Source organism: Narcine bancroftii, chromosome 10 (assembly GCF_036971445.1).
Source record: "Narcine bancroftii isolate sNarBan1 chromosome 10, sNarBan1.hap1, whole genome shotgun sequence".
NCBI classification, from domain to species: Eukaryota; Metazoa; Chordata; class Chondrichthyes; order Torpediniformes; family Narcinidae; genus Narcine; species Narcine bancroftii.
Genome location: NC_091478.1, coordinates 42,833,406 through 42,856,839, shown reverse-complemented (window position 1 = coordinate 42,856,839; position 23,434 = coordinate 42,833,406). Strand labels below are relative to the sequence as shown.

Genomic DNA, 23,434 nt, shown 5'->3' with positions numbered 1-23,434 from the left:
AGATGAGAAATGTTTTAGATTTCAACAAAGGATTATCTAGAAATTGATAAAGAAAAATAGAATATGAGGGTAGAGTGAAACACAAAAGACTGCAGACGCTGCGATTGCAATAAAAACACACAGAAATGCTGGAGGAACTCAGCCGGTCTCGCAGCGTCCATAGGAGGTAAAAATATATATGACCGACATTTTGGGCCTGGCAAAGAACAGGAAGGTGTCAGAATAAAGTCTGGACTAGGAGGGGGAGGAGTCCAGATCAACAAAAGGTGTTAATTGGGTGTGTGATAAGAGGAGGGATCATTGATTTTGGCTCTGTGAAAGGAGACGGGGGGGGGGGGGGGGGTAGAGAGAGAGAGAGCGCGCGCGCGCTAGGGGAAAGGTGAAGGGGGAAGAAGATGGGGGTGAGGAGGTTTAACAGAAACCAGATACATACCAGTGAGAAATCTAACAATGAATTGAAAGAGATTCTCTATTGTTATGCAGAAGGACTATTTAAGGCAAATGTGGATTCCTTAAATGCTACAGATTCTGTAATGTTTCCTGCACATTGGAGGACATCAAAGGTGACCCAGTATTTAAGAAAGGAGAGAGTGGGGAAAAAAAACAGGGAATTACAGAGAGCATCAGACCACTGAAAATCAAAGCTTGGAGAGCTTTCTTACCTTGTTTCCCAGGCAAGAATATAGTACTTAAACAGGCAGCTCCTGCAAACAGCAGGAATACTGTCATTGTCTTACGCCTTCCTGACCTTGTGTTGGATAAGGGAAGGAGATGGGAGAAAAAAGAGAGAAAAAGTACAATTATACTGGGTAATGTTGAAATAATCAATCAAATCACATGAAGAGATTTCCGACATTGAAAATATATGTTTGAACAGTATTCAATATCACTCAGAAGCACTCTTATCATCGAAACAAATCAACTTGTGTCAGCATAATTATTTAATTGTTTCAAATCAGACAAGGGTATATAACAGAGAAACAAAAACATTTGTCTCATCCTAAAATCAACCACATTAAGCAGTTCAGTTGGCAGTAGTCTGACCCAAGTATGATTTCTGATGAATAGTAAATGATCTGAAACATTATCGCCCTCTCTGCAGGCTCTACCTGATCTGTTGAGTAATTCCAGCATTTTCTGTTTTTATTTTAGCTGGACCTGAGTTGGGGGAAAAATCATCCTGAGATGCCCTTTAAACCTCTTGGCCCTCACCTTAAACTCAAGGCTTTTGGTTTTAAATACCTCTGCCACGGTTAAAAGCCCACGACGATCTATGCCTCTCAGCTTTTTGTGTACCTCATTTAGGTTTTCACCTCAGCCTCCTCCTGAGGAGAATAAACACAACTTATCTAGTCTCTGTTCATTCCTGGAATGCTCCATCCCAAACAACATCCCAGTCAGAGGTCTCTGCATTCACTCCAGTGGTAATCGTATCCTTCCTATGATGTGGTGACCAGAACTGCATGCGATACTCCACACTTGATCTTAGCCAAAAGGCCGAGAAGCGATGCACACGGCCAAGCCAATATTTAATATAGCTGTACAGTACCTTCCTGCTCTTATATTCTGTGCTCAACTAATGAAGTACCCTATTTGCCTTTATGATCATCTTATCTGTGATGCTTGAACTTGTACATCTGGGTCATTCTCTGTTCTTTAATTCTCCCTTAGACCCAACCATTCACTGTGTCCAAGAATCATTAGTCATTACAAATTGCATCACCTCACACTTATCCAGATTAAATTCCATTGTTATTGCTTTACACATCTTACCAACTCGTCCTCTAACTTAAGGCTACCAGCCTCACTATTAGCAATGCCATCGATGTTCATGTTATTTGCAAACAAACAAACAAATCATAGCTCTCACATCCAAACCTTTAATATACATAACCAACAGCAAGAGTCCCAGCACCATACTTGTGGAACACCACTGACCACAAGATTTGTCTTGTCCTAAATCAGCCTCCACCATCAAGCACCTCTTAACAAACCTGAATGACATTAGTGGAATACAGTAGAATCCCCATTCTAGAATTCAATCACAAACAACTGATACCTGGAATGGCAGGAATGACTTATGAGGAAAGATTGCGCAAATTGGGATTGTACTCGCTGGAGTTTAGAAGATTGAGAGGGGATCTCATAGAGACATATAAAATTCTGGCAGGACTGGACAGAATGGATGCAGATGGGAAGTTTCCAAGGATGGGAAAATCCAGAACCCGGGGCCATGGTTTGAGGATAATAGGCCAACCATTTAGGACCGAGATGAGGAGGAATTTCTTTACCCAGAGGGTGTGAATCTGTGGAATTCATTGCCACAGAGGGCAGTAGAGGCAGGTTCATTAAATATATTTAAGAGGGAATTAGATATATTTCTTCAGTATAAGGGTATTAAAGGTTACGGAGAGAAGGTGGGGACGGGGTACTGAACTTTAAGATCAGCCATGATCTCGTTGAATGGCGGAGCAGGCTCGAAGGGTCGAATGACCTACTCCTGCTCCTATCTTCTATGTTTCTATGTTTAACTGGAAGAAAAAAAAATCAAGGAAATAATGTTCGTAAAATTTCAAGTAAATAAGACTGGGCTGAGGGGGAGTGCTGAGACTTCATTGGACATGCACAGGATTGCCTCACTGCAATGCTCCTCAGTGCACATTGTTTTTGCTGTCGCCACTTTAATGGAGGTGAGTTGGGTTGTCATTGTGAGAAAGGTGTGCCAAGGGCCTGACTGGGACATTCACATGGAGGTAAGTCAGGTAACATTTAGGGCCTGACTGGGACACATGCATGGAGGTGAGTCAGATCGTCAGCATGGTGAAGCTACGTTGAGGGTCTGACTGGGACACTTGAGTCGGAGCCAGTGGATTGGGGGGCACCCAGGGTGAAGAACCGGCCGATGTCGCTCGCCGGGGCAACTCACAAAGTGTTTCCTTAACTCTGCCTAGTAAGATTCTTTATCTTTATTAGTATTAGGTATATTAGTAAGGCTTTATTTGTAAACTTTGGGGAGGGGAAGTTAATTATGATGATGCCACAGTTAGTGTAGTGGCTACTGGGGTTCAAATTTACATTTTGTAAGTTATGGGAATTAAAGTGAGCTTTACATAATTAAAGACAACAATACTGATTTTTTTTTCAAATTACTTTATATTTTGCATTGTCTTTCGTCTTTTAAACCATGTTTTCTTAATCCAGATGTATTAGTTAGGTACTGAAAGGGTGAATCTCTGTCAACAGAAAAATTCACATATCTGACATCTGCGATCCCCGTGGGTGCTGGATAATGGGGATTCTATTGTACATGGGTTTGAAAGACAATCTGATAGCTTCATGTCACTGCTACTGATTCCAATTTTCATTACAAATATAATTAATTACCTTAAATTCCCAAAATTCCATGCAGGATTAGTCTTGGATCAGAAGAGTCAATCTTTTGATACAGATTCAACATGTGCACAAAACTACCATGTGCATACTGAATGAATGATCTCATAAGCCAAGTCCCAATCAAATACCTCTCAGAAAAAAAAAATTACTACTGTGATTTAAAACAGTGCATCAAATCCCAGAAGACAAGAAACAAGGCAAATCATATGTACTAGGGCTTTTTCTTCAGCTGAAGACAGTAAACAACAGACATCTGTACATGCTGTGTAAGTTCATAAATTTAGACAGCATGGAACAGATTCTTCAGCCCTACTTGTTCCACGCTGACCTAGTTGGCATTCTGGACTAATCCTAATTACCTGAGTTTTGTCTACAACCTTCTATAAACCCTTTATACTCATATCTGCCCAAAAGTCTACTGAATGTCTTAATTGTATCTGCTTCTATAATTCCTCTGGCAACTTGTTCAGATGCGGACTACTCTCTGAGTGGAAAGGTTGCCCTCTAGGTCCCTCTTAAATCTCTCCCCTCTCATTTGAAACTTATTCCCATTAGTTCTGGAATTGTCTACCCCGTAAAAGACTAAAGCATTCACTTTATCCTTGCCCCTCATCATTCTGTAAACTTCTACAAGGACACCTTTCAGACTGGGTATAAAGGCCTAAACTGTCCAGCCTCTCCTTATAACTCAAATACTAGCAACATTCTAGTGAATCTCTTCAGCATGCTTTCCTACTTAATATCCTTCCCAGAACTGCACACAGTACTCCGTGTGATCTCACCAATGCTTGTACAGCAGTATTATGATGTTCCAGCTATTGTATGTAATATCTTGTCCAATAAAAAGGCAAGCATGCCAAACACCTTCTTCCCCATCCAAGCCACCACTTTCCTGGATCAATGTCGCTGTACTCCTAGGTATTGCTCTTAAATTAAATTACATTTTAAATTTAGATATACACCATGGTAACAGGCCTTTTCGGCCCACAAGCCCATGCCTTCAATTACATCCAATCGACCTATAACCCCCAGTACATTTTTTTTTCAACAGTCGGAGGAAACTAGAGCACCTGAAGGAAACCCATGCATATACGGGGGAACGTACAAACTCCTTGCAGACAGTACCGGATTCGAACCCCAGTTGCCGACACTGTAACCACATTACGCTAACTGCTACGTAAACACTGTGCACAACTCTACAAATTCTACACAAATGAATATTTACCAATTCATCACATCCAAAAAAAGGTGCAACTGGTCATTCCAGGTGAATAGTTTAATTCTTACCAGGATTTGTCAATGAAGTAAAGGCACAAGGGGAATGCTGGCAATTCCACAAGACCATACATGGCGATGTTCAGATAGCGGTTGCCTTTCAGTTCACCTGCACTCAATGTCAGGCCATAATAGACGAGACTGCAAACATACCTAGGATGAATACACAATGAAACTCTGCACCAACCAGCTTCCCAGACCTTTCTGATACATACAACATATTAGAGGAAATTCAGGAAAGAAAGAGGGTACAAGGAGGGGGCTAGAGAGGAGAGAGTTCTGAAGTTCGAAAAGGCTGGGGTTTAGCCAATTCAGTAGGACCAGGAGTGAATTAGGAAGGCAGGAGCTCTGAAGAAGTGTTGGACTTTTGACAGGTTCTGCACAGTAGCTTGGTCTAGAAAGTTAGAGTACATGGATCCAAGTTGCTTTGGTAAACTGGATCTAAAATTGGGTAGATAATTGGAGACAGTAGTAGAGGGTTGTTTTTTCTGACTGGTTGTCCAAAACCAGTGGTGTACTGCAGAGACCAGTGCTAGAATCTTTGCTAGTCTGATATGTGTTTGCTGATGACATGAAGATTGTTGGAGTTGTAGATACTGAGGAAAATGAGCAACAAAGATCAACTGGAAAGTTTACCAGAGAGGTGAAAGGCGAAATTTAATCCAGTCAAGTGTGAGGTAATGCATTTTGGGTCATCTAATGCTCACCAGATATATACAGGAACATTAGAAGCAAGTTCTGGAGGTTCAAGTTCATAGATCCCTGAAAATAGCAACACAGGAGATTAGGGTAGTGAAGTTGGCATTTAGCGTGCTTGCCTGATATTGAATATGGGACAGGCATCATGTTGCAGCTGGTCAAGCCAATGCTTAGGCCACACTTGGAGAACTGGTGAGGTGTAGTCACCACACTCAAAAGGATGTGGTAGTATGAAAAAGAGTGCAGAAGAGATTCATCAGGACATTGCCTGAAATAAAAGGCTTTAGCTACAAAGAGAGATTAGATGGGCTGAGGTTGTCCTCACTTGAGTACAGGATGCAGAAGGGTGAAAAGAGAGGTAAACAAATTTATGAAGGACATAAATAAGTAGAATTTTCTATTGGGAGGCTAATACAGTACTAGAGGGTATTGGTTTATGGTGAGAGGGGAAGAATCTAAAGATCTGACACAAAATATTATCTGGGAGGAGTTCTTGAGTATATGGAACGAGCTGCCAGAGGTAGGTACAACCACAATGTTTAAAAGCTATTTGGACAGGCATACAGATAAGAGAGAGATATTGGCCAAATGCAGGAAAATAGGATTAGCATCTCAGTCAGCATGGATGAGTCAGGGTGCAACTCTTGACTAGGGGGTCCAGTTGAGGGACAGGGAGAGGATAGGGGTTCTGGGGTGAAGCAGAAGATGTAAACAACTAGAAGAGAAAATTAAAGTTGCCTGGCATTTTAGAAAGAGCAGTGGGGACAGGGCAGAATAGAAAGGTGGGGCAAGAGGCTCAGCTGGGACCAGGAAGGGAGGCTTTGCCAGGTGTTTGGAGAAGGGAAGAGGGGAAAGAAAGGAGAGGGTAAAAGTTGTAAACAGGGAGTTAGATGGAAGTATGTGGGGGGAATCAACAGATCCAGATAGTGTGATTGCCATGAAAGGGAAGAGGTGGGAAGGCAAGGCAGGGTGGAATACCAGGAAGGGGTCAGGAAACAGCGATGATGAAATGGGATGGGGACAAACTACAATGGGGGCATGGCATGTGCAAAGATTAGGAGCTTTTACAAGCTCTCCTGAAACACAGACTACTATTACTTTTTGCTTTTGCCTTTCTCAACATAAACAAATTTTTGTGATGAAACATCAAGAAAGAAGAGGTAGCAGACAATTATAAAATTATGAAAGATGGATTAATCAAATATGCTGTTTATTCCCATTGGTTACTGTGTGGTCCAATTTACTTACTTCATTAGGATTTAGTTTGAAACTACTGTTAAAGTTTGATAAGATACAGTGCCAGCAAATTCCTTCCATTTTTTATTAATATACGGAAAGCAGCAGTCTGATGATCTGAAAACAGTAGATCATACTTTGGCACTTGAAGCCTTTAAGACATACTTCAGGGGCACCTGATTACACAATGATCTGCAAATCTCTACAAAACATTCTTTTTATGACCACTTACCATACATACATCAAGATGACACTTCTCCAGCGTAAAATAGGATGTCTCACCAACGCCGTAAGTCCATGTGCAGGTCGACCAGTGTTCTTTGTTCCTGCACAGGGTTTTAGTTGAATGAAAATTTTCTTGTTTCCATTCCTGTGTGCCATATTACGTAGCACTTCCTCTGCTTTCTGAGTCCTCCCCTGAGAGTACAACCATCGTGGTGATTCTGGAATTGTACTGCAACAGAAAGTTAGAACCATTAAATTCAACTCAAAGCATTGAATTAACAGTCACTTGATTAATTTTTAATCAGTTTCAGCCCTATTCACTGCCTGCTCGATTTTTGCTCCCTTTTGAGATTTCGACACATCATTAGTGATAGTAATTGGTTTGCACTGGATAGAAGCACACAAAAGAGCATTAAACCAAGGCAATGTTAATAAGACCGATTATATACATTACACAATTTGAGAACATAACAAACATTTGGCCAAGCATGATCTGTCAGCCAACTTTCAAATTTCCTTGGTGGAAAAACTTCTGGACATCTTCCCTGATTCTATTTCCTTTTGGACTTATTTCTTTCTATGTATCCTATGAAATTCTTCAATATTCCAATCAGACCACCCTTTATATTAACCAAGAGAATAAAAGCAGCCTGTTTCTATTGGTTATTGCTAGTATCAGTCTGGTGAATGTGCACTTTATCTCCTTTGAGGCCTACAAATCTTCCCTGGAAATCTGGAAACTGAACCAAACAGAGCAATAGAGGTGGGTTTTAATTCAGGGTTTTATATTCTTATTAGTCTTTACTAAAGAATTTGGAAAGGAGAGAACTCCCTAAATTTAGATATACAGGCCATTTCAGCCCACAAGTCCGTGCCATCCAATTTATACCCCATTAACCTACACCCCCAGTACATTTTCTGAACAGTAAGGGGGAAACCAGAGCCTCCGGAGAGGGAGGGAGAACATACAAACTCTATACAGATAGCGCGGGATTCAAACCCTGGTCTGGTCGCTGCCGCTGTAAAGGCGCTGCGCTAACTGCTATGCCAACTGTGTCCCCCTAATATAAAATAGTCAGACAAAATGAATTATGTTAAGATGAGGAAAAAGAAACATCACTATGAAAAAAAAACTTCAAATGCAATATTTTTAATTCAATTTTTCCTGGTAAGAATTAAACTTCAACCTCAAACCCCACCCCATTTCCCCTTCAAGATACCTAAGACATCAGTAAACTTACTGAAGTTTTATCTCTAAAAGTCTAACTTCCTAGTTTCTGATAAAAAATGGCATTTTACACAGAGACCAGAATTCTGAAAAAAATTAGCATACTTACCTCCAGTGTGATGAGGGGCACTTTTACACAGACCTCCTGTGTTGCAGAGTTTGTCAGAGGAGGAGCATCGTATTCATTAGGCCTGTTTCTTACAGAGTGTCTGCGGTCAATTTACACTGCAGCTGGTCCATAAAAATGTGTAAGGGTATGTGGAAAAATTACAGGATGGAATTTGCATAAAAAATTCCATCCCAACATTTTTACACTGCCACTGGAGCAGAAATTTTCCTGAAATTTTCTGCTGTTCAGTGGCTGTGTAAAAGTGCCTTGTGTTTAAATATGAAGAAGAGATCCCAAAGCTTCCACCTTTGGCAATCTGATATTGCAATGATAGCTCATTATTCTGTTCCACATTTACTTATCTGCAATCCAATTAAATAATTCTTCTTTTGTTTTACTTCAGCATTAGAATATTCCAGGGATAAACACTGTCTTGTGCCTTTTGGAAGGGATCTAACATTCTACAATTTTGAAATATTCCCAATCTCGAGATTGAGCTTGTCAATTTATTGATTTATTCAACATTTTCTATATTGTTGTTTTGGAGCTAAGTCACTTAGTTTTGATACAATGTAGTTATATTTGTACAACACGGTTAGCGCAACGCTGTTAAAACGCCAGTGCGGGTTCGAACCCTTTACTGTCTGTAAGGATTTTGCACATTCTTCCCATGTCTGCATGGGTTTCCTCCGGGATGCTCCGGTTTCCTCCCGCCCTTCAAATAACATACAGAGTTGTAAGTTTATTGGTGTCATTGGGCAGCACAGGCATGTGGGCTGGAAGAGCCTGTTACCGTACTGGATGTCTAAAAAAAATCAAATTATCAGAAATGCAAATCCAGAACTCATTACCCCTTGTATTAAAAATGTGGCAACATTTCCCAGTTTTGTATTTAATATTTGTGATGTATTTCTGACAGAATCCTTGAGCACAATACACTATTTAATTAGATCATGGTTGACTTGTACTTTATTCCATTTAGGTTCTGAAATCTTCACCACCCTCAATGGACATAAATATAGTGATCTGTTTTTAAGGAATAGGTCTCCAGACTCACTAACGTTGTGTAAAAAAATGTATTTTATTTTAAAAGTGATTTTTTTTGTGTCATGGTTTGTGGTCCTTCAGGCTTGTTTTATTCTGACTTTGCTCTTGAGAGCTCTTTTCAACACATAGTGGCCATAGTAGCAAACTGTAAAACGATGCTCCAATAGATCATAATTATGCTAACTTTGGAGACATTTTGAACTGTAAAGCTGTCAAACTTCTGACATGTAGCCAGGACTGATCACCGAATACCTGGGAAGTCATAGGAGCCTTATTTTAGTCCTCCTTTAAAGGATGGCACTTCTTCCTTTACTTGTGTGACCCAGCTTCATCATACCTGAACATAGCAGCTCTCATTTAAAGGATGCGTCCTCTGCTGGATACCCATCTCATATCAGAGGAAGTCGTTTCTTCCTAACTAATGTATAAAACACTTTAATCGTCATAAACATTTCAGTCAGATCACCTCTTAACAATCCAAAGTAACGCTTCACTGCAACCCAGTGGAAATTCTTATTAAAAAAGAAATGTAGATACATATAAAACACATTCTCAAGACTTCCCCAAGCAGACTGTGACCATATATAATCACATAAAATTACAGCACAGGCCATTTTGGGAGTTCTAGTCCACACCAAACTAAGTACTCTCCTCTAACCCCACCCTACCTGCTCCCTGCCCACAACCCTCCATTCCTCTTCCATCCATATACCTTTCCAATTTTTTTCTTAAATGACAAATTGATCCTGCTGCCACTACTTCTCCCGGAAGCTCATTCCACACAGTCACCACTCTCAGAGTAAAGAAGCTCCCCGTCATTTTATTTCTAAACTTTTGCCCCTTAACTCATGACCTCCTGTTTCAATCTCTCCTACTCTCAACGGAAAAAGCCTATTCACATCAACTCTATATATCCCTCTCATAATCTTATATACCTCTATCAAATCCTCTCTCAACCTTCTACACTCCAAAGAATAAAGACCTAATTTCTTTGTAATCTAGATGCTGAAACCCAGGTAACATTTTCGTAAATCTTCTCTGAACTCTCTCTACCTTGTTGATATCCTTCCTATAATTCAGTGACCAGAACTGCACACAGGATTCCAAATTTGGCCTCACCAGTGCCTTGAACAGTCTCAACATCACTTCCCAACTCCTGTATTCTATGCTTTGATTTATAAAGGCCAGTACCCTATCCACATGAGATTCTACTTTCAGGGAAAGATGCACTGTTATTCCTAGATCTTTCTACTCCACTGCATTCTTCAATGTCCTCCCACTTATTACGCATGTCCTGTTTTGATTATTCCTTCCAAAATGAAGCACTTCACACATCAGCATTAAACTCCGTCTGCCATCTATCAGCCCACTCTTCTAAGCGTCCAAATCCCTCTGCAATCTTCTTCATTATCCACAATTGCACCTATTTTAGTATTATCTGCATACTTACTAATCCATTTTACCACTCCATCATCCAGATCATTAATGTGTATGACAAACAGCAATGAACCCAATACAGATCCCTGAGGTATACTGCTTGTCACCAGCCTCCAGCCCGACAAACAGTTATCCACTATGACTCTCTGGCATCTTCCTTCCAGCCACTGTTGAATTTTATCCCTCACCACAATTTTATCCCTCACTCTCTTTTTACTATTAACATATTTATAGAAACCCTTTGGATTTATTTTCACCCTGCTTGCTATAGCCACCTCTTTTAGCTTTTCTAATTTCTTTCTTAAGATTCTTTTTACATTCAATGTATTCTCCAAACATCTCCTTTATTCCTGTTTCTTATATTTATTGTAAGTCTCCCTCTTTTTTTGAACCAAGTTTCCAATATCCTGTGAAAACCATAGCTCACTCAAACTTTTAATCCTATCTTTTAACCTAACAGGAACATAAAGATTTTGTACCCTCAAAATCTCACCTTTAAAAGACCTCTATTTCTCTACTACATCCTGCCCATAAAACAAATCGTCCCAATTCACTCCTTGTAAATCCATTTGCATCTCCTCAAATCTAACTTTTCCCCAATCGAAAACCTTAATCCTAGGCCCTGACCTATCCCTTTCCTTAATTACATTGAAGCTAATGGCACTATGATCACTGGACCCAAAGTGCTCCCCCACACATACCTCCATCACCTGACCTATCTCATTCCCCAACAGTAGATCCAACACTGCCCCTTCTCTAGTTGGTACCGCTACATATTACTGTTAAAAAAAACTATCCTAAACACATTTTACAAACTCCAATCCATCAGCTGTTTCACAGAATGGGTTTCCCAATCTATATTTAGAAAATTAAAATCTCCTACAATCACAACCCTATGCTTATTACAAATATTTGCTACCTCCCTATAAATTTGCTCCTCTAGTTCCCAATCAGGTGGTCTATAATACACCCTGCCTAACCACCGCTCCAATATTTTCTCTGATTAGCAATGCCTCTCTGATTCTATCACACCCAAAGCAATGAAATCCAGGAATAGTTAGCTGCCAATCACTTCCCTCCTGCAACCATGTTTCACTAATCGCTACCACGTTATACTGCCAAGTGTCAATTCGTATTCTCAGCTCATCCACCTTCCTTACAATGCTCCTAGCATTAAAGCATATGCACTTCAGTGATTTCCAACTTCTTACTCTCTGTTTACAAACAACTCTATTATGTTCTTTTTCTATCATCTCCCCACCCTCTTTGTGCAGAGCATCTCCTTTCTCTATCACCTGCCTTTCCACCTTCAAACACTGTCTACAAGCTTTCTCTGTTTGCAATCTAACCTTTTCTTTGCTGTCCTCTTCCATTTGGTTCCCTCCCCCCATCCATTTCATTTTAAACTCTCCTGAGTAGGCTTAGCAAATGTCCCCGCCATGATCCTGGTCCCCCTGGGATTCAAGTGCAACCCGCCCTTTCTGTACAGGTCACACCTAACCCAAAAATGGTTCCAGTGATCCAAAAGCTTGAATCCCTGCCCCTTGGTCCTCCCCTTCAGCCACACATTTATCCTCCACTTCATTCTATTCCTGCTCTCCCTGTGACAATAAGTTACTTCTGAAATTTGGATGCTGTTATGAAATACAGCAACCTATTTGTCCACATTCAGATTATCCTTGGTAACATTTCTATGAAATGCTTTGGGGCAGTTTACTACGTTTAATATTCTATATAAATGCAAATTGATGATTTAATTTGTGTTAACCAGTAAAATAAATTAGTGAGTACAATCACTGGTCTAAAAGGGATAGGATAGAATTTGAAAGTACACATTTTTCACATTGTAACATATCCAAGTTTGCTGATGACATAAAATTAGGAGGGTAAATTCAAGTTTATTATCATCTGATTGTACATATACAACCAGACAAAACAACATAGCTCTCCGGACCATAGTGCACACACATACATAGAGACACACTACATAGCACATAATCACATATGTACAAACACATTTAATTTAAATATATATATAAACATTTTGGAATGATTTACTGTTACAGAGTCTGCAAGGAGTTATTGACAGATTTAAGTGAGTTGGCAGGTGAAGAGAGTACAATGAGAGGTTATAAATTTTAATCTAAAGAACCGAGAAAGAACTCTTTATAAACAGGAAAATGTTGGTGAAGAGAATGATCTCAGTGTACTGTTTAAGAGAAGCATAGAGTTAACATAGACATTTTGAATGCAAAAGGTACAATAGACGGTTGACAGGGGTTGGAGGCTGAAAAGCAGCAGTCTTGCTGCAATTGTTCATGGGATAGTTGATACCACGTTTGGAATAGTAGGTGCAGTTTTATACTACATACCTAAATAAGGAGTTAATTGGCATACTGCGGCTTAGACTTTCTGGATTGATTTCACAGTGTCCCACAAGCAATTTAAAACTGACTATAGGGTCAGAGCCAAGACTTTGTTTCCTCTACCCAGTAAATCTAGGGCAAGCACTGTAATCTCAGGATGAATCTAGCCATGATGAGGAGAAATTTCTTTATGGAGAGGATTGCAGCTCTATCATTGCATAGAATCAAGAATGAAAATAATATACTGGTACCTCACTTAATTCCCAGGATACGTTCCTGGGGAATGAGAGTGCAAATTGGGTCAGCTCTGAAAGTGGTCAGTTTGCGAAAAACACGAGTGCAAATGCCGAAATCTTGAGAAAACAGAGAGAACCTGAGGGGAATAAAAAATGCTGGAGGAACTCAGGAGGTCTCAATGCAGGCATATAACCTGAGCCATTCTTCACCCTAACCTGGACTCAGGTTGTCAGACAGTATCCAAGGACAGAAATGGTCAGGCAGTGTTTTGAGTTGGGACTAGGTGAGACTAAAGTAGGAATGGAAAATACCGTATCTAAAGAGGGAAAGTAAAGGAGAGGAAAGGGCTGGGAAGATGACAGAGATTTAACAGAAGAAGGTGGAAGAGATGAAGAAACAAGTAGAGGAAGAGACCACTTGGAAAGGGAGAGAACAGGTGAGAGAGAAAAGTAAGAACAGGAGGCCTCTGCTGAGATCCTCCAGAACTTCAATCACAGAGTCTGCAAACTTTATGTCTCACTCAAAGAAGTTGAAACAGTGTAACCAGATAGAGGAGGAGCTACATAAAACGAGAAAAACTCATGTTCAAGGATGTCCAGAGGAAAATTATGTTTTGCTGTTCAAATGCATGTTTGGCCTCATCCTGACAAAGATGAGAGATTGAGGACAGACATGTCTGAGTGGAAATTATGAGGGGAATTTAAAGTGGCTGGCAACAGGCTTGGACCTCCAAACAGAACTTAGGTGCTCCGTGAAGTGGTCATCCAATTTGTGTTTGGTCTCACCATTGAAGAGAGAGATCACAGTGAGTGCACCAAACACCAGAAATTAGGTTGAGCATTATGTGCTGCACTCTCACTGGCTGAGTGCCAATGGCATAATAAAAACAGAAAGTGCTGGAAAATCTCAGGTAGACAAGCAGCATCTGTAGAGGTAAAAGGGAAATTGCTAACTTATTTCACCCAGATCAAAGTCATTCCTATTGCTTTCCTCCACCTTCCCTGCTACCTTGACGGACTTGTTTTTCTTTCTCAGTTCTATTCCCGACCTGTTCCTCTTTCGATAGATGTGGAGCTTATTTTGTACTTTCAAATTTCCAATGTCTGCTGCTTTTTTGGCGTCATGTGTTCTCACTGACTGTATGCAAACAATATGGCTATGTTTGACAAGCAATCTGGGTAGATCCAGCAAACTGGTAAGGTAAATTATGTTAATTTCATGCTTGTTTCCTAGTTTTTTAAAGTACTGGTGTTTTCCTTCAGGCATTAGAGCTCTGCAGAGCATTTCTGAGCAGGGTACCAGCATGGAATTTTATACATTATTTGTAACAGGGGAAAGAGTGACAAGAAAGCAAAATGAACATACAGTATGCAGGCAGGTTTGATCTTCTGAACTCGACTTCTTTCCTTTAGTAGGCACCACATTAAATATTTATCATAATCAATCACATTCAATCCAGTCATGTTTGTATTAAGGTGACTGTAGATGCTGGAATCTCGAGCAATAATCTGGGTTGAGCAGCATTTTTAGTAAGAACATTATGAAGGGGTTCAGCCTGAAATGTTGATATTTGTTTTTCTCCCATTAAGTGCTCAGTGCATTCCTCAAGCCGATTGGTTGTTGCTCATATTCCAGCATTTGCAGCCTCTACTCCACTGTGAACTCTCTTTAAGTACACCAACTTGGAAGAAGTTTTTCTCCACTCTGTTACGATCACAAAGGACCCCAAAACCCAGCAGCAATAGACACTCAGCAAGACAAGTAGTTACTTAACAAAATTTGTTTTTAATTATCTTTAAACATGAAAACAGAATCAAACTTTAACTTATCTATATTAACTTAACTAACCAAACTTAACCCCCTTCCAATTCTAAGTGCAAGTGTGTGTGTAAATTGAAGAAAAGTTCTTTGGTTCACAGTTCAATCTCACTTCTCCTCCTTCCATGTTCTCTGGTTGCAGGCAATTCTTATACTGTGCACAGAATTTAACATGTATAAAGTTCACCAGGCTTTGGTGCTCATAAGGTAAATGTTTCCTGCTCAGGAAGGTTCTTGTAGGGTTTGCAGGGAGAGATTTGTTGTTCCAGGATTTCCACAACTGAGGTACCACCTCAATATCTTGCTGATGAAACTTGCCCCATCAGTGTTCTTCAGATGATAACCTCTTTGTCTCTCTCTCTCCCAGATTCCAACCTCTCTCTCTCTCTCTCAAAATCATTTCAATTAGCACCTACTTATACATAGCATCTTCCATAGTTCCTGCAAAGTCACTGAATATGAATTCTTCAGTATTTCAAAAAAGATCTATTTTAAAGTGTGTGTATGTATGTAACCTACTCTAATTTTACCAATTTATCTCCCAAATACATCTACAAATATTCTATCACATCTGTGATGGAAATTTTGTGAGTCCTCCATTGACCCTACCATCCCCTCTGCACTCTCAATCTTGGTGAAGGGTTCTGGCTCAAAACAAGATGGTGCTTGACCTGCCAAGTTCCTCTCGCAGATTGTTAGTATCTTTGCATCAGATTCAATCATAAACATTCCTCAAGATATGCAACAGCAACAAAGCCTTTAAAGAACTTACATGAAAAGGAAGAAAAATAGAACTCCAGGAGAATTGGCCGCAGCAGTGAGAACACGCCAATCTCTGATGTAATAACCAATAACAGAAAAAGCAGCAATTCCAACTGCAAACACCAAATTGGTAAGAGACCCTGAATTAAAACAAAAATCCATTTATTTAAAATATGATTCAATTCTTTACCAACGAACACAAACCCCTGCCAGCTTTATAACATTCATCTTGAAGAATCCTTCATCATTAAAACAAAGATTTATGAAGGTTCTTCAATGTGGATGTATATAGAGAGATATGGAATCAATGCAAAAAAATGAGATTAACTGATAGTTGGGACAGACGTGGTTGGCCGGAACCATTTGGACCTTTTAAAAATTGGTCATCATGGGCCTTTCCAATTTAAAAATGAAGATAAATGTTTAAAGGTTTTTACAAAATGGGTCCACCAAGTGAGCTTCTCTCAATTCACATTTAATCACATGGTAATCATAAAGGCAACAAAAGAAATTAGGAATGTTGGAAGAATTTTTTTCCCTTGAGGAAAGATCAAAAGTGGTAGATCAAGAAACATCATTGATTATCAGTAATTCTAGAAAGGTTTCTTCTGATTTGAAGATGGTAAATGTAACACCACTATTTAAGAAAGGAAGGAGGGAGGGATGGATGTAATGGGGAATTGTTGACCAATTAGCCCAACATCAGCTACAGGATAAACCTGGCCTATTTTATTCAGGAAATGGTAACAGAATAAATGGTAAATAACAGGGTTGTAGAAAATCTAAATGGATTTATGATAATATTTGACAAAACTATTGATTGACAAGTTCTTATTTATTGCAATTAGAATAAATAAGGGAAAACCAATGTAAGTGTTTTTTTTAAAATGTGAGGAGCTGTCACTCAAGAGACAGGGACTGAGGCAATGACTAGTGATGTGTCATGTGCATTTGCTATTAACAATTTATATGAGTGAGGGGATCCAGTGTGATAATTCTAAGGTTTTAATCATGCAATGTTGGGTTGCACTGTGGGTCATGAGGAGCAGGTAGAACAGTTTCCCAGAGGGTTATAAACAGTTTAAGTGAATGGGTAAGGACAAGGCAGCTGAGATATAATGTGGAAAGATGTGAGGTCTTCTACATTGGTTGAAAAAAACAGAAATGTGGAATATATTTTATATGGCAAGAAATTTAAAAAATATTGATGTTCAGAAGGTCCTGATTATCTGTTGTACAAAAATCATACAAATTAACATGTTGATACAGGAGGAAATTTGGAAGGAAAAGTGTATACAGTAAAATCCCCTACTGCGATTGCAGATGCCAGAAATGCAAATTTTCCAGATGACAAGACTCACTTTTCCAATGCCTAATACACCTGTATTAAGAATACACCATTTAAAAGACAAAAGACAGTGCTAATTACAAAGTAATTTGGAAAGAAAAACAGTATTGTAGTCTTTAATTATGTGAAGTTCACTTTAATCTAGTAATTCCTGTAACTTACAAAATTTAAATTCGAACCCCATTGGCTGGCGCTGTAATAAGTGTTGCACTATCCACTAAGCTAACTGTACTACCGTCATAATTACCCCAATCTCCAAGTTTACAGATAATGCCTTTCTCATATACCTAATACTAATAAGGATATACACCCTTACTAGGCAGGGATAGGGAGACACTTTGGAGAGTCACCCTAGTAGCGAGCGGCATTCTGGTGTCCTGGTCAGGCCCTTGGCGCATCATCTCCATGCCAGTGACACGGTCAAGCCCTCAGCAGACCACCCTCCTGGTGACAACCTGACTCACCTCCATGACAATGACCTGGTCAGGCCGTTAGTGCACATTCCCTGTGCTAACAACCCAATTCCTCCACACCAGTGTCCCAGTCAGGTACTCGGCGCAACCTGACTCACCTCCACGCTAATGTCCTGGTCAGGCCCTCAGCACATATTCTTTTAAATTCGACCCCATTCACTGCATCATTGGCATGGTGCACTAACCATACCACCATTATAATTAACCCCCCCCCCCCCAAGCTTACAGATAAAGCCTTACTAATATACAATAATATGCTAATAAAGACTCTTACTAAGCATGGATAGGGAGACACTTGGGGAGAGTCGCCCAGTGACGAGCGGCATCGGCCAGCTCTTCAACCTGACATTGATATTTTATTCAAACACAACTTTATTGAAATTGCTGTGGGTGGGGCACAACCGAGGCAATCCGCTAGCTGAATGTTTGCTCCCAAGGGTTTGTGTGTTGCTTCAGAGAACATTTACAATTTTAAACTTTTATTTAAAACTTTATTTATTCTTATTTATCTTCCAAAATATTTATTGATTGATTTATTTCCTTCTTTTTTTTTGCCATTTGTTTGAGTTTCAGTTGATTGAATGCCATTTAATGGGGATTTTATTGGAAGAGAATTTGAGTGCAAGTATAAAGAACATTTACACAGGGCCCAAGTGAGACAACACCTAGAATTCCATGCACAGATCTGGTCTCCTATCTATCCAACAGATATGCTTGCAAATGAGTGCCACAAAAGTTCACCAGGTTCATTCCTCAGTCTAAGGTCACACTGAGGTAAAAGATCAGCCTTAATTGAGAGTCAAAGAGCTACGAAACAAGTTCTTTGGCCCTACTTGCCCAAGCTAGCCAAGGTATCTTCCTGAGCTGGTAACATTTGCTTGTGTTCTCATATTCTCTCAACCTTTCCTATCCATGAACTTATCTAAATGTCTTTTAAATGTTACAACTATATCCACCTCTGTTTCTTCCTCTGACTGCTTGTTCCATATGCTCATCACCCTGTGTGTGAAAACTTTGTGCCTTTTAAATCCTTCCCATCTCACCTTAAATCTATGCCCTTTAGTTTTAGGCAGACTAACCCTCGGACAAAGACTGTGTCCATCTGCCTTACCTTGGCTCCTCATGACTTTCTAAACCTCTTTAAGATCACCCCTCCCTCTCACCAGGGAAAAGTTTCTTCCTATCTAGTTTCTCAAAACTCAAGCCTGCCAGTCCCAGCAATATCCTTGCGGATTTCTTCTGCATCTTCTGTTTAATCAAATGTTTCCTATTGTAATGGGAGCTAGAACTGGAAAAATTTCAGGTGCAGTTACGCCATCATCCTATACAGCAATTACATGATTTTCAAACACTTGTACTTAGTGCCCTGTACGATGAAGACAGGCATGCCCAACCCCTTCTTCAACATTTTGTCCATCTGCGACGCCTCTTTCAGGGAACTATATACTTGTACCCATGCATGTTCTTAACAAGCTTCTATTCCACACTACTCCCCAGGGCCACACGCCATGCACTAATTTAACACTATCAATTTGCACTTGTTAAATTCCATCTGCCTTTCCTTTGCCCACTTTCCCATTTGATCAAGAACCTGTTATAACCTTTAACAATCTTCTTTCCTATCCCCCACACCACTAATTATAGTTTCATTCAAAAAAAGTTACTTATCATGCCATCTACATTCTCATCTAAATCATTAGTATCCATGACAAATAAATTCAAATGATTCAGCAGATATGGGGTCATTATTTCTTATGTTCCATGAAAAAAATCCCAGAAATTTTAAGAAGCGAACACTGTGCATAAATAAGTTAAACGTTCAGAGATCTTTTTCCTACCTGAAGACAGTTACAGTATCTTCCAAGTTGGCTAGGGAGCAGTTCACAAAACCCTGCATGATTATCCTCTTACTTCCAAATACTTAAAAGTGGCAGATAACATAGAAATCCACAGCACAGTACAGGCTTTTGGTCCACAATGTTCTGCTGACCTAATAAGCTACTCTGCCAACCGTCTTGAATTTCCTTACTGTATAATCCTCCATTTTTCTCTTTTCCGTGTACCTATCCAAAGTCCTTTAAAAGATCCTATTGTATCTGCCTCCACCACCATGACCGCAGCACAATCCATGCACCTACCCCTCTCTTTGCGAAGAACTTGCCTCTTACATCCTCGCTGTACTTACTCCCAAGCACCTTAAAAATAAGTCCCCTGGTGTTAGCCATTTTAGCCTTGGGCATCCACATGATCAATTATTTTCATCATCTTGTACACCTCTATCAGATCACTCCTCATCCTTCGTCGCTTCCAGGAGAAAAGACCAAGTTCACGCAACCTATCATCATAAGGCATGCTCTCCAATCCAGGCAACATTTTGTAAATCTCCTCTGCACCCTCTCTAGAGAATTCATATCTTTCTTGTAATGAGGTGACCAGAAATGATGATAATATTCCAACTGAGGTCTAACCAAGATCTTGTATAGCTGTAATGTTACCTCAATCCCACAGTTAATGAAGGCCAACATAACATACTCCTTCTTAACAGGCTTCACTAAGCCAGTGAACTTCACTGGGATAACCCATGTTCACGTTAAAAATAATACACCACCATAACTTCTCTTTTATCCCTGAACCCAGTGTTCAAACAAAAGTAAAACTCCCCACCTGTCAGAGCCCAATAGGATTTTCCTACAAATTCCTGCATCAGTACAAAAGCCACCAGGGAAACTCCACCATTCACAATCCCAACGAGCAGTCGTGTCAAGGCAAAGACTTCATAATTAGGAGCGATCGCTGAAATGAACCCAAACACGACATCAAGGAATAAACCTGAAGGAAATAAAAACACAGCTTGAAACATTTCTTTGTAGCTACCTGTTCATTCAAAAGGCAAATTAATATGAAGCTAGCTTAGTTTTCACTGCAGTTATAATCGTTTCCAATACCCTTCACTCAGAACATCTCACAATATATGGCTACAGACAGGAGACCACTGTTCTGTTGAAAGGTCAACACCAGATGCTAACCAGCCTACTGGAAATTTCCAGTATTTTCTGTTTGTATTGCACACCATCAGCTTAACCAAGGTTTGGACATCACAAGTGATCCTAAAAGATCAAAAGACGAGCAGCAATGATCACCTCTCCTAACATCCTTCAGAAAAGATAACACTTAATCATTCTATGCATGTTAAAGCACTAATTAACAAAATGTTAATGTTCCTAAAATGAAAATTACTAATGTTTCAGTGACAATACTATATATAATGTTCTTCTGGTATCTTTCTTATAGTTTAAACATTACTTTCTCATTACAGCAGTAATTTTTAGAGATGTGAAGCATAATCTGCATGCATATGCGCTCCATAAAAAATTTACAACGATACAAGTCTAAAACAGGTCAACTTTTTATTTAGTTACAGGAAGTGGCTATCGCCAACACATCTTGCTTGAGCAGGTTCCATTTTAGTTCCCACGCTATCCTGCTTTGGATATACATCATTGGTCCTGAAAATCCTGGAACTCCCTACCCAATAGCATGACGAGAGTACCTAAAATCAAAAGACAATCGCAGGTCAAAGTTTTCGGGACCCACCTCCGTATTCTCAAGGACAAAAAGGGATGGAGATAAATGTTGGCTTTACCAGCAATGTTCAGATCCCTAATAAATTTTAAGGTAAGAATCTTAGAAAAATGTTCTAAAGTGAAATCACTTTGACCTCCACCCCTCCTTTGAGTGAGATGCAGCTCTAGCTGATAGAGGAGTTTTATCTGGACTGTAATGATGCCTGTTTACCAAGGCTGCTTGATGCCACTCTTGGTCAAATGTTGCATCAACAAGCAGCTCAGCACCCTTGCACTGTTTGGACCAAAGTTGAACTGGGTCTAGAGCCAAACAGTCCTACCAAAACTCAACCCACAGTAAGGTCATTGACAAGTTATCACTTGATGCTCCTTGTCTCCAATCATTTTAATGATTATCATAAGATGGGTGGTAATGAGTTGGATGGCATTTGAATTTTTGTGGACAGAATAAAACAAGTCAATTTTCCACTTTTAGATTGATGTTGCTGCTCTGTATAGCCAAGGTTACTCTCTGAAACAGAGCTTCAGTAATACAGGAGGGATGTTCTTTGTTGCCACATCCTTCCTTTATTAAGTTCTATCAGCTATCTTTTGCCTCACTTGGAGTGAACCAAGTAATCTAAAGACTCGTTTCCTTGAGAGGAGGGACCTCAGGTGGAAGAGAAGCCATATCATCCAGTCAGTGGATCAACTTCAGCACTCATATGACATGAGTGAGAACAAGGTGTTTTTGGAGCCCCCCCCCCACCACCCCTCCCATTAACTATGGAACTGACAAGTTTTGCTTAATTCTCCAGGCAAGTTGGTTATCGTGCTTCATGTCCTGTTTGGCGTTGCAGCTTTTTTCAACTGCATCCAATTTTTGTTGTTCATGACTGTAAGGTAAAACATCATGAGATGGGAATGTGTAAGGAGTTACCCTGTACAGGGCTGTAACAAGAAGGGGAGGTGTCCTTGTACTCCTGTTAGGTAAAACATCATGAGATGGGAATGTGCAGGGCTGTAACAAGATGTGAATGCATCCTTGTACTTACAAGATAAGAGAGACATTGATGGATTGAGAGGCAGGAAGCTAGCAGGGAAAGGATAGCAACAGTTTTAGTCATTGGACAAGTAATGATATGATGATGTTCTAAGCACATATCCAAGGGTATAAAAAATCACCATTTTGCTGATAACGGCAGAATGCATTCTCCGACTAACATGGTTAGTCGCAAGTGTTACAATCCGGTAATAAAGAACAAAGAACCCTGATTTCGACTCAGCCTGGTGTTTGTCTCACTCATTCATGAACAAAGCAGACCTAACATGACCCACCTTTTTATCTTCTCTGACTTGGGGTTGATTCCCTTACTTGACGGTAATGGCAGAATGAAAGATATGCTTTGCTATGAAGTTACGGACCATGGTTGAATGCAATCCTGCTGCAAATGAGGCACAGTATAGAACTATGGGCCACAGCCAAGACTTCTCAATGTTTAGGGCACCTGGAATAGTTCTTTCCTGCCTGTAATTTATCCTGCATCCACCTCTATAGTTTGCAAGATGTGATCTGAATCTATTTGTAAAATCAGAGGACATGGGTTGAGGGTGAAAGGGAAAATGTTTCAGGGGAACCTTGCAGGAAAACTTCTTCACCAAGAGGATGGTGAGAGTGTGGAACAAGCTGCCGGGGAAGTGGAGAATTGGATTTTAACGTTGAAGAAAGATTTGGATCGGGAGGTGAATTATTATTCCAGTATTATCTTGACACTCAAAGCAGTATCATTGGTGGTTGGGTTATCCTTAATCCACCAACTAAACCATGTCCTAGTTATATTTATCATTCCTTCCTTGCCACGGTGGGTATCATTGTGCACGTAATCAAGTCACAAAGATATCAGGTACTGCACATATGTTTGACTGGCTGGCTGGCATAATCTATAATTAGGGAGGTGGGACTAGAAAGGGGTGTTTGGTTCGGTGCGGACTAGAAGGGCCTAATGGCCTGTTTCCGTGCTGTAATTGTTATGTTATGTTATATAACTGAGTATGGGGATATGGGGGCTCAACCCCTCTATTCCAATTGTTGATTCTCAGCAGTAGAGGTGTCCCTCTACTCTAAGTGCACATGCTTCATGTTGGCAAATCCGGTCTGTAGACTAACTGTAAAGTAGTTAGTCAACTCCCAACCCTAGGACCTTCGTCTCAGGGTTCC

At 40.0% G+C, this 23,434-nt stretch overlaps 1 protein-coding gene across 10 annotated transcripts in view; it reads right to left on the bottom strand.

Moving 5' to 3' along the window:
• slc22a15 (solute carrier family 22 member 15) overlaps nt 1–23,434 on the bottom strand; it is a 90,599-nt gene that overhangs the window by 35,795 nt on the left and 31,370 nt on the right. For 9 of the 10 annotated variants that reach the window (XR_011345579.1, XM_069900793.1, XM_069900787.1 and 6 more), the window contains 5 exons: nt 20,318–20,482; nt 15,843–15,972; nt 6,836–7,057; nt 4,681–4,821; nt 663–748 (listed from right to left, as the gene is read on the bottom strand). Coding sequence is in view for 9 of the 10 variants with exons in the window: in XM_069900793.1 (XP_069756894.1) it covers nt 663–748; nt 4,681–4,821; nt 6,836–7,057; nt 15,843–15,972; nt 20,318–20,482 (744 nt within the window). In the remaining variant the exon portion in view is untranslated. The remainder of the gene's footprint in view (nt 1–662; nt 749–4,680; nt 4,822–6,835; nt 7,058–15,842; nt 15,973–20,317; nt 20,483–23,434) is intronic. The other variant, XM_069900790.1, reaches the window with a different exon arrangement.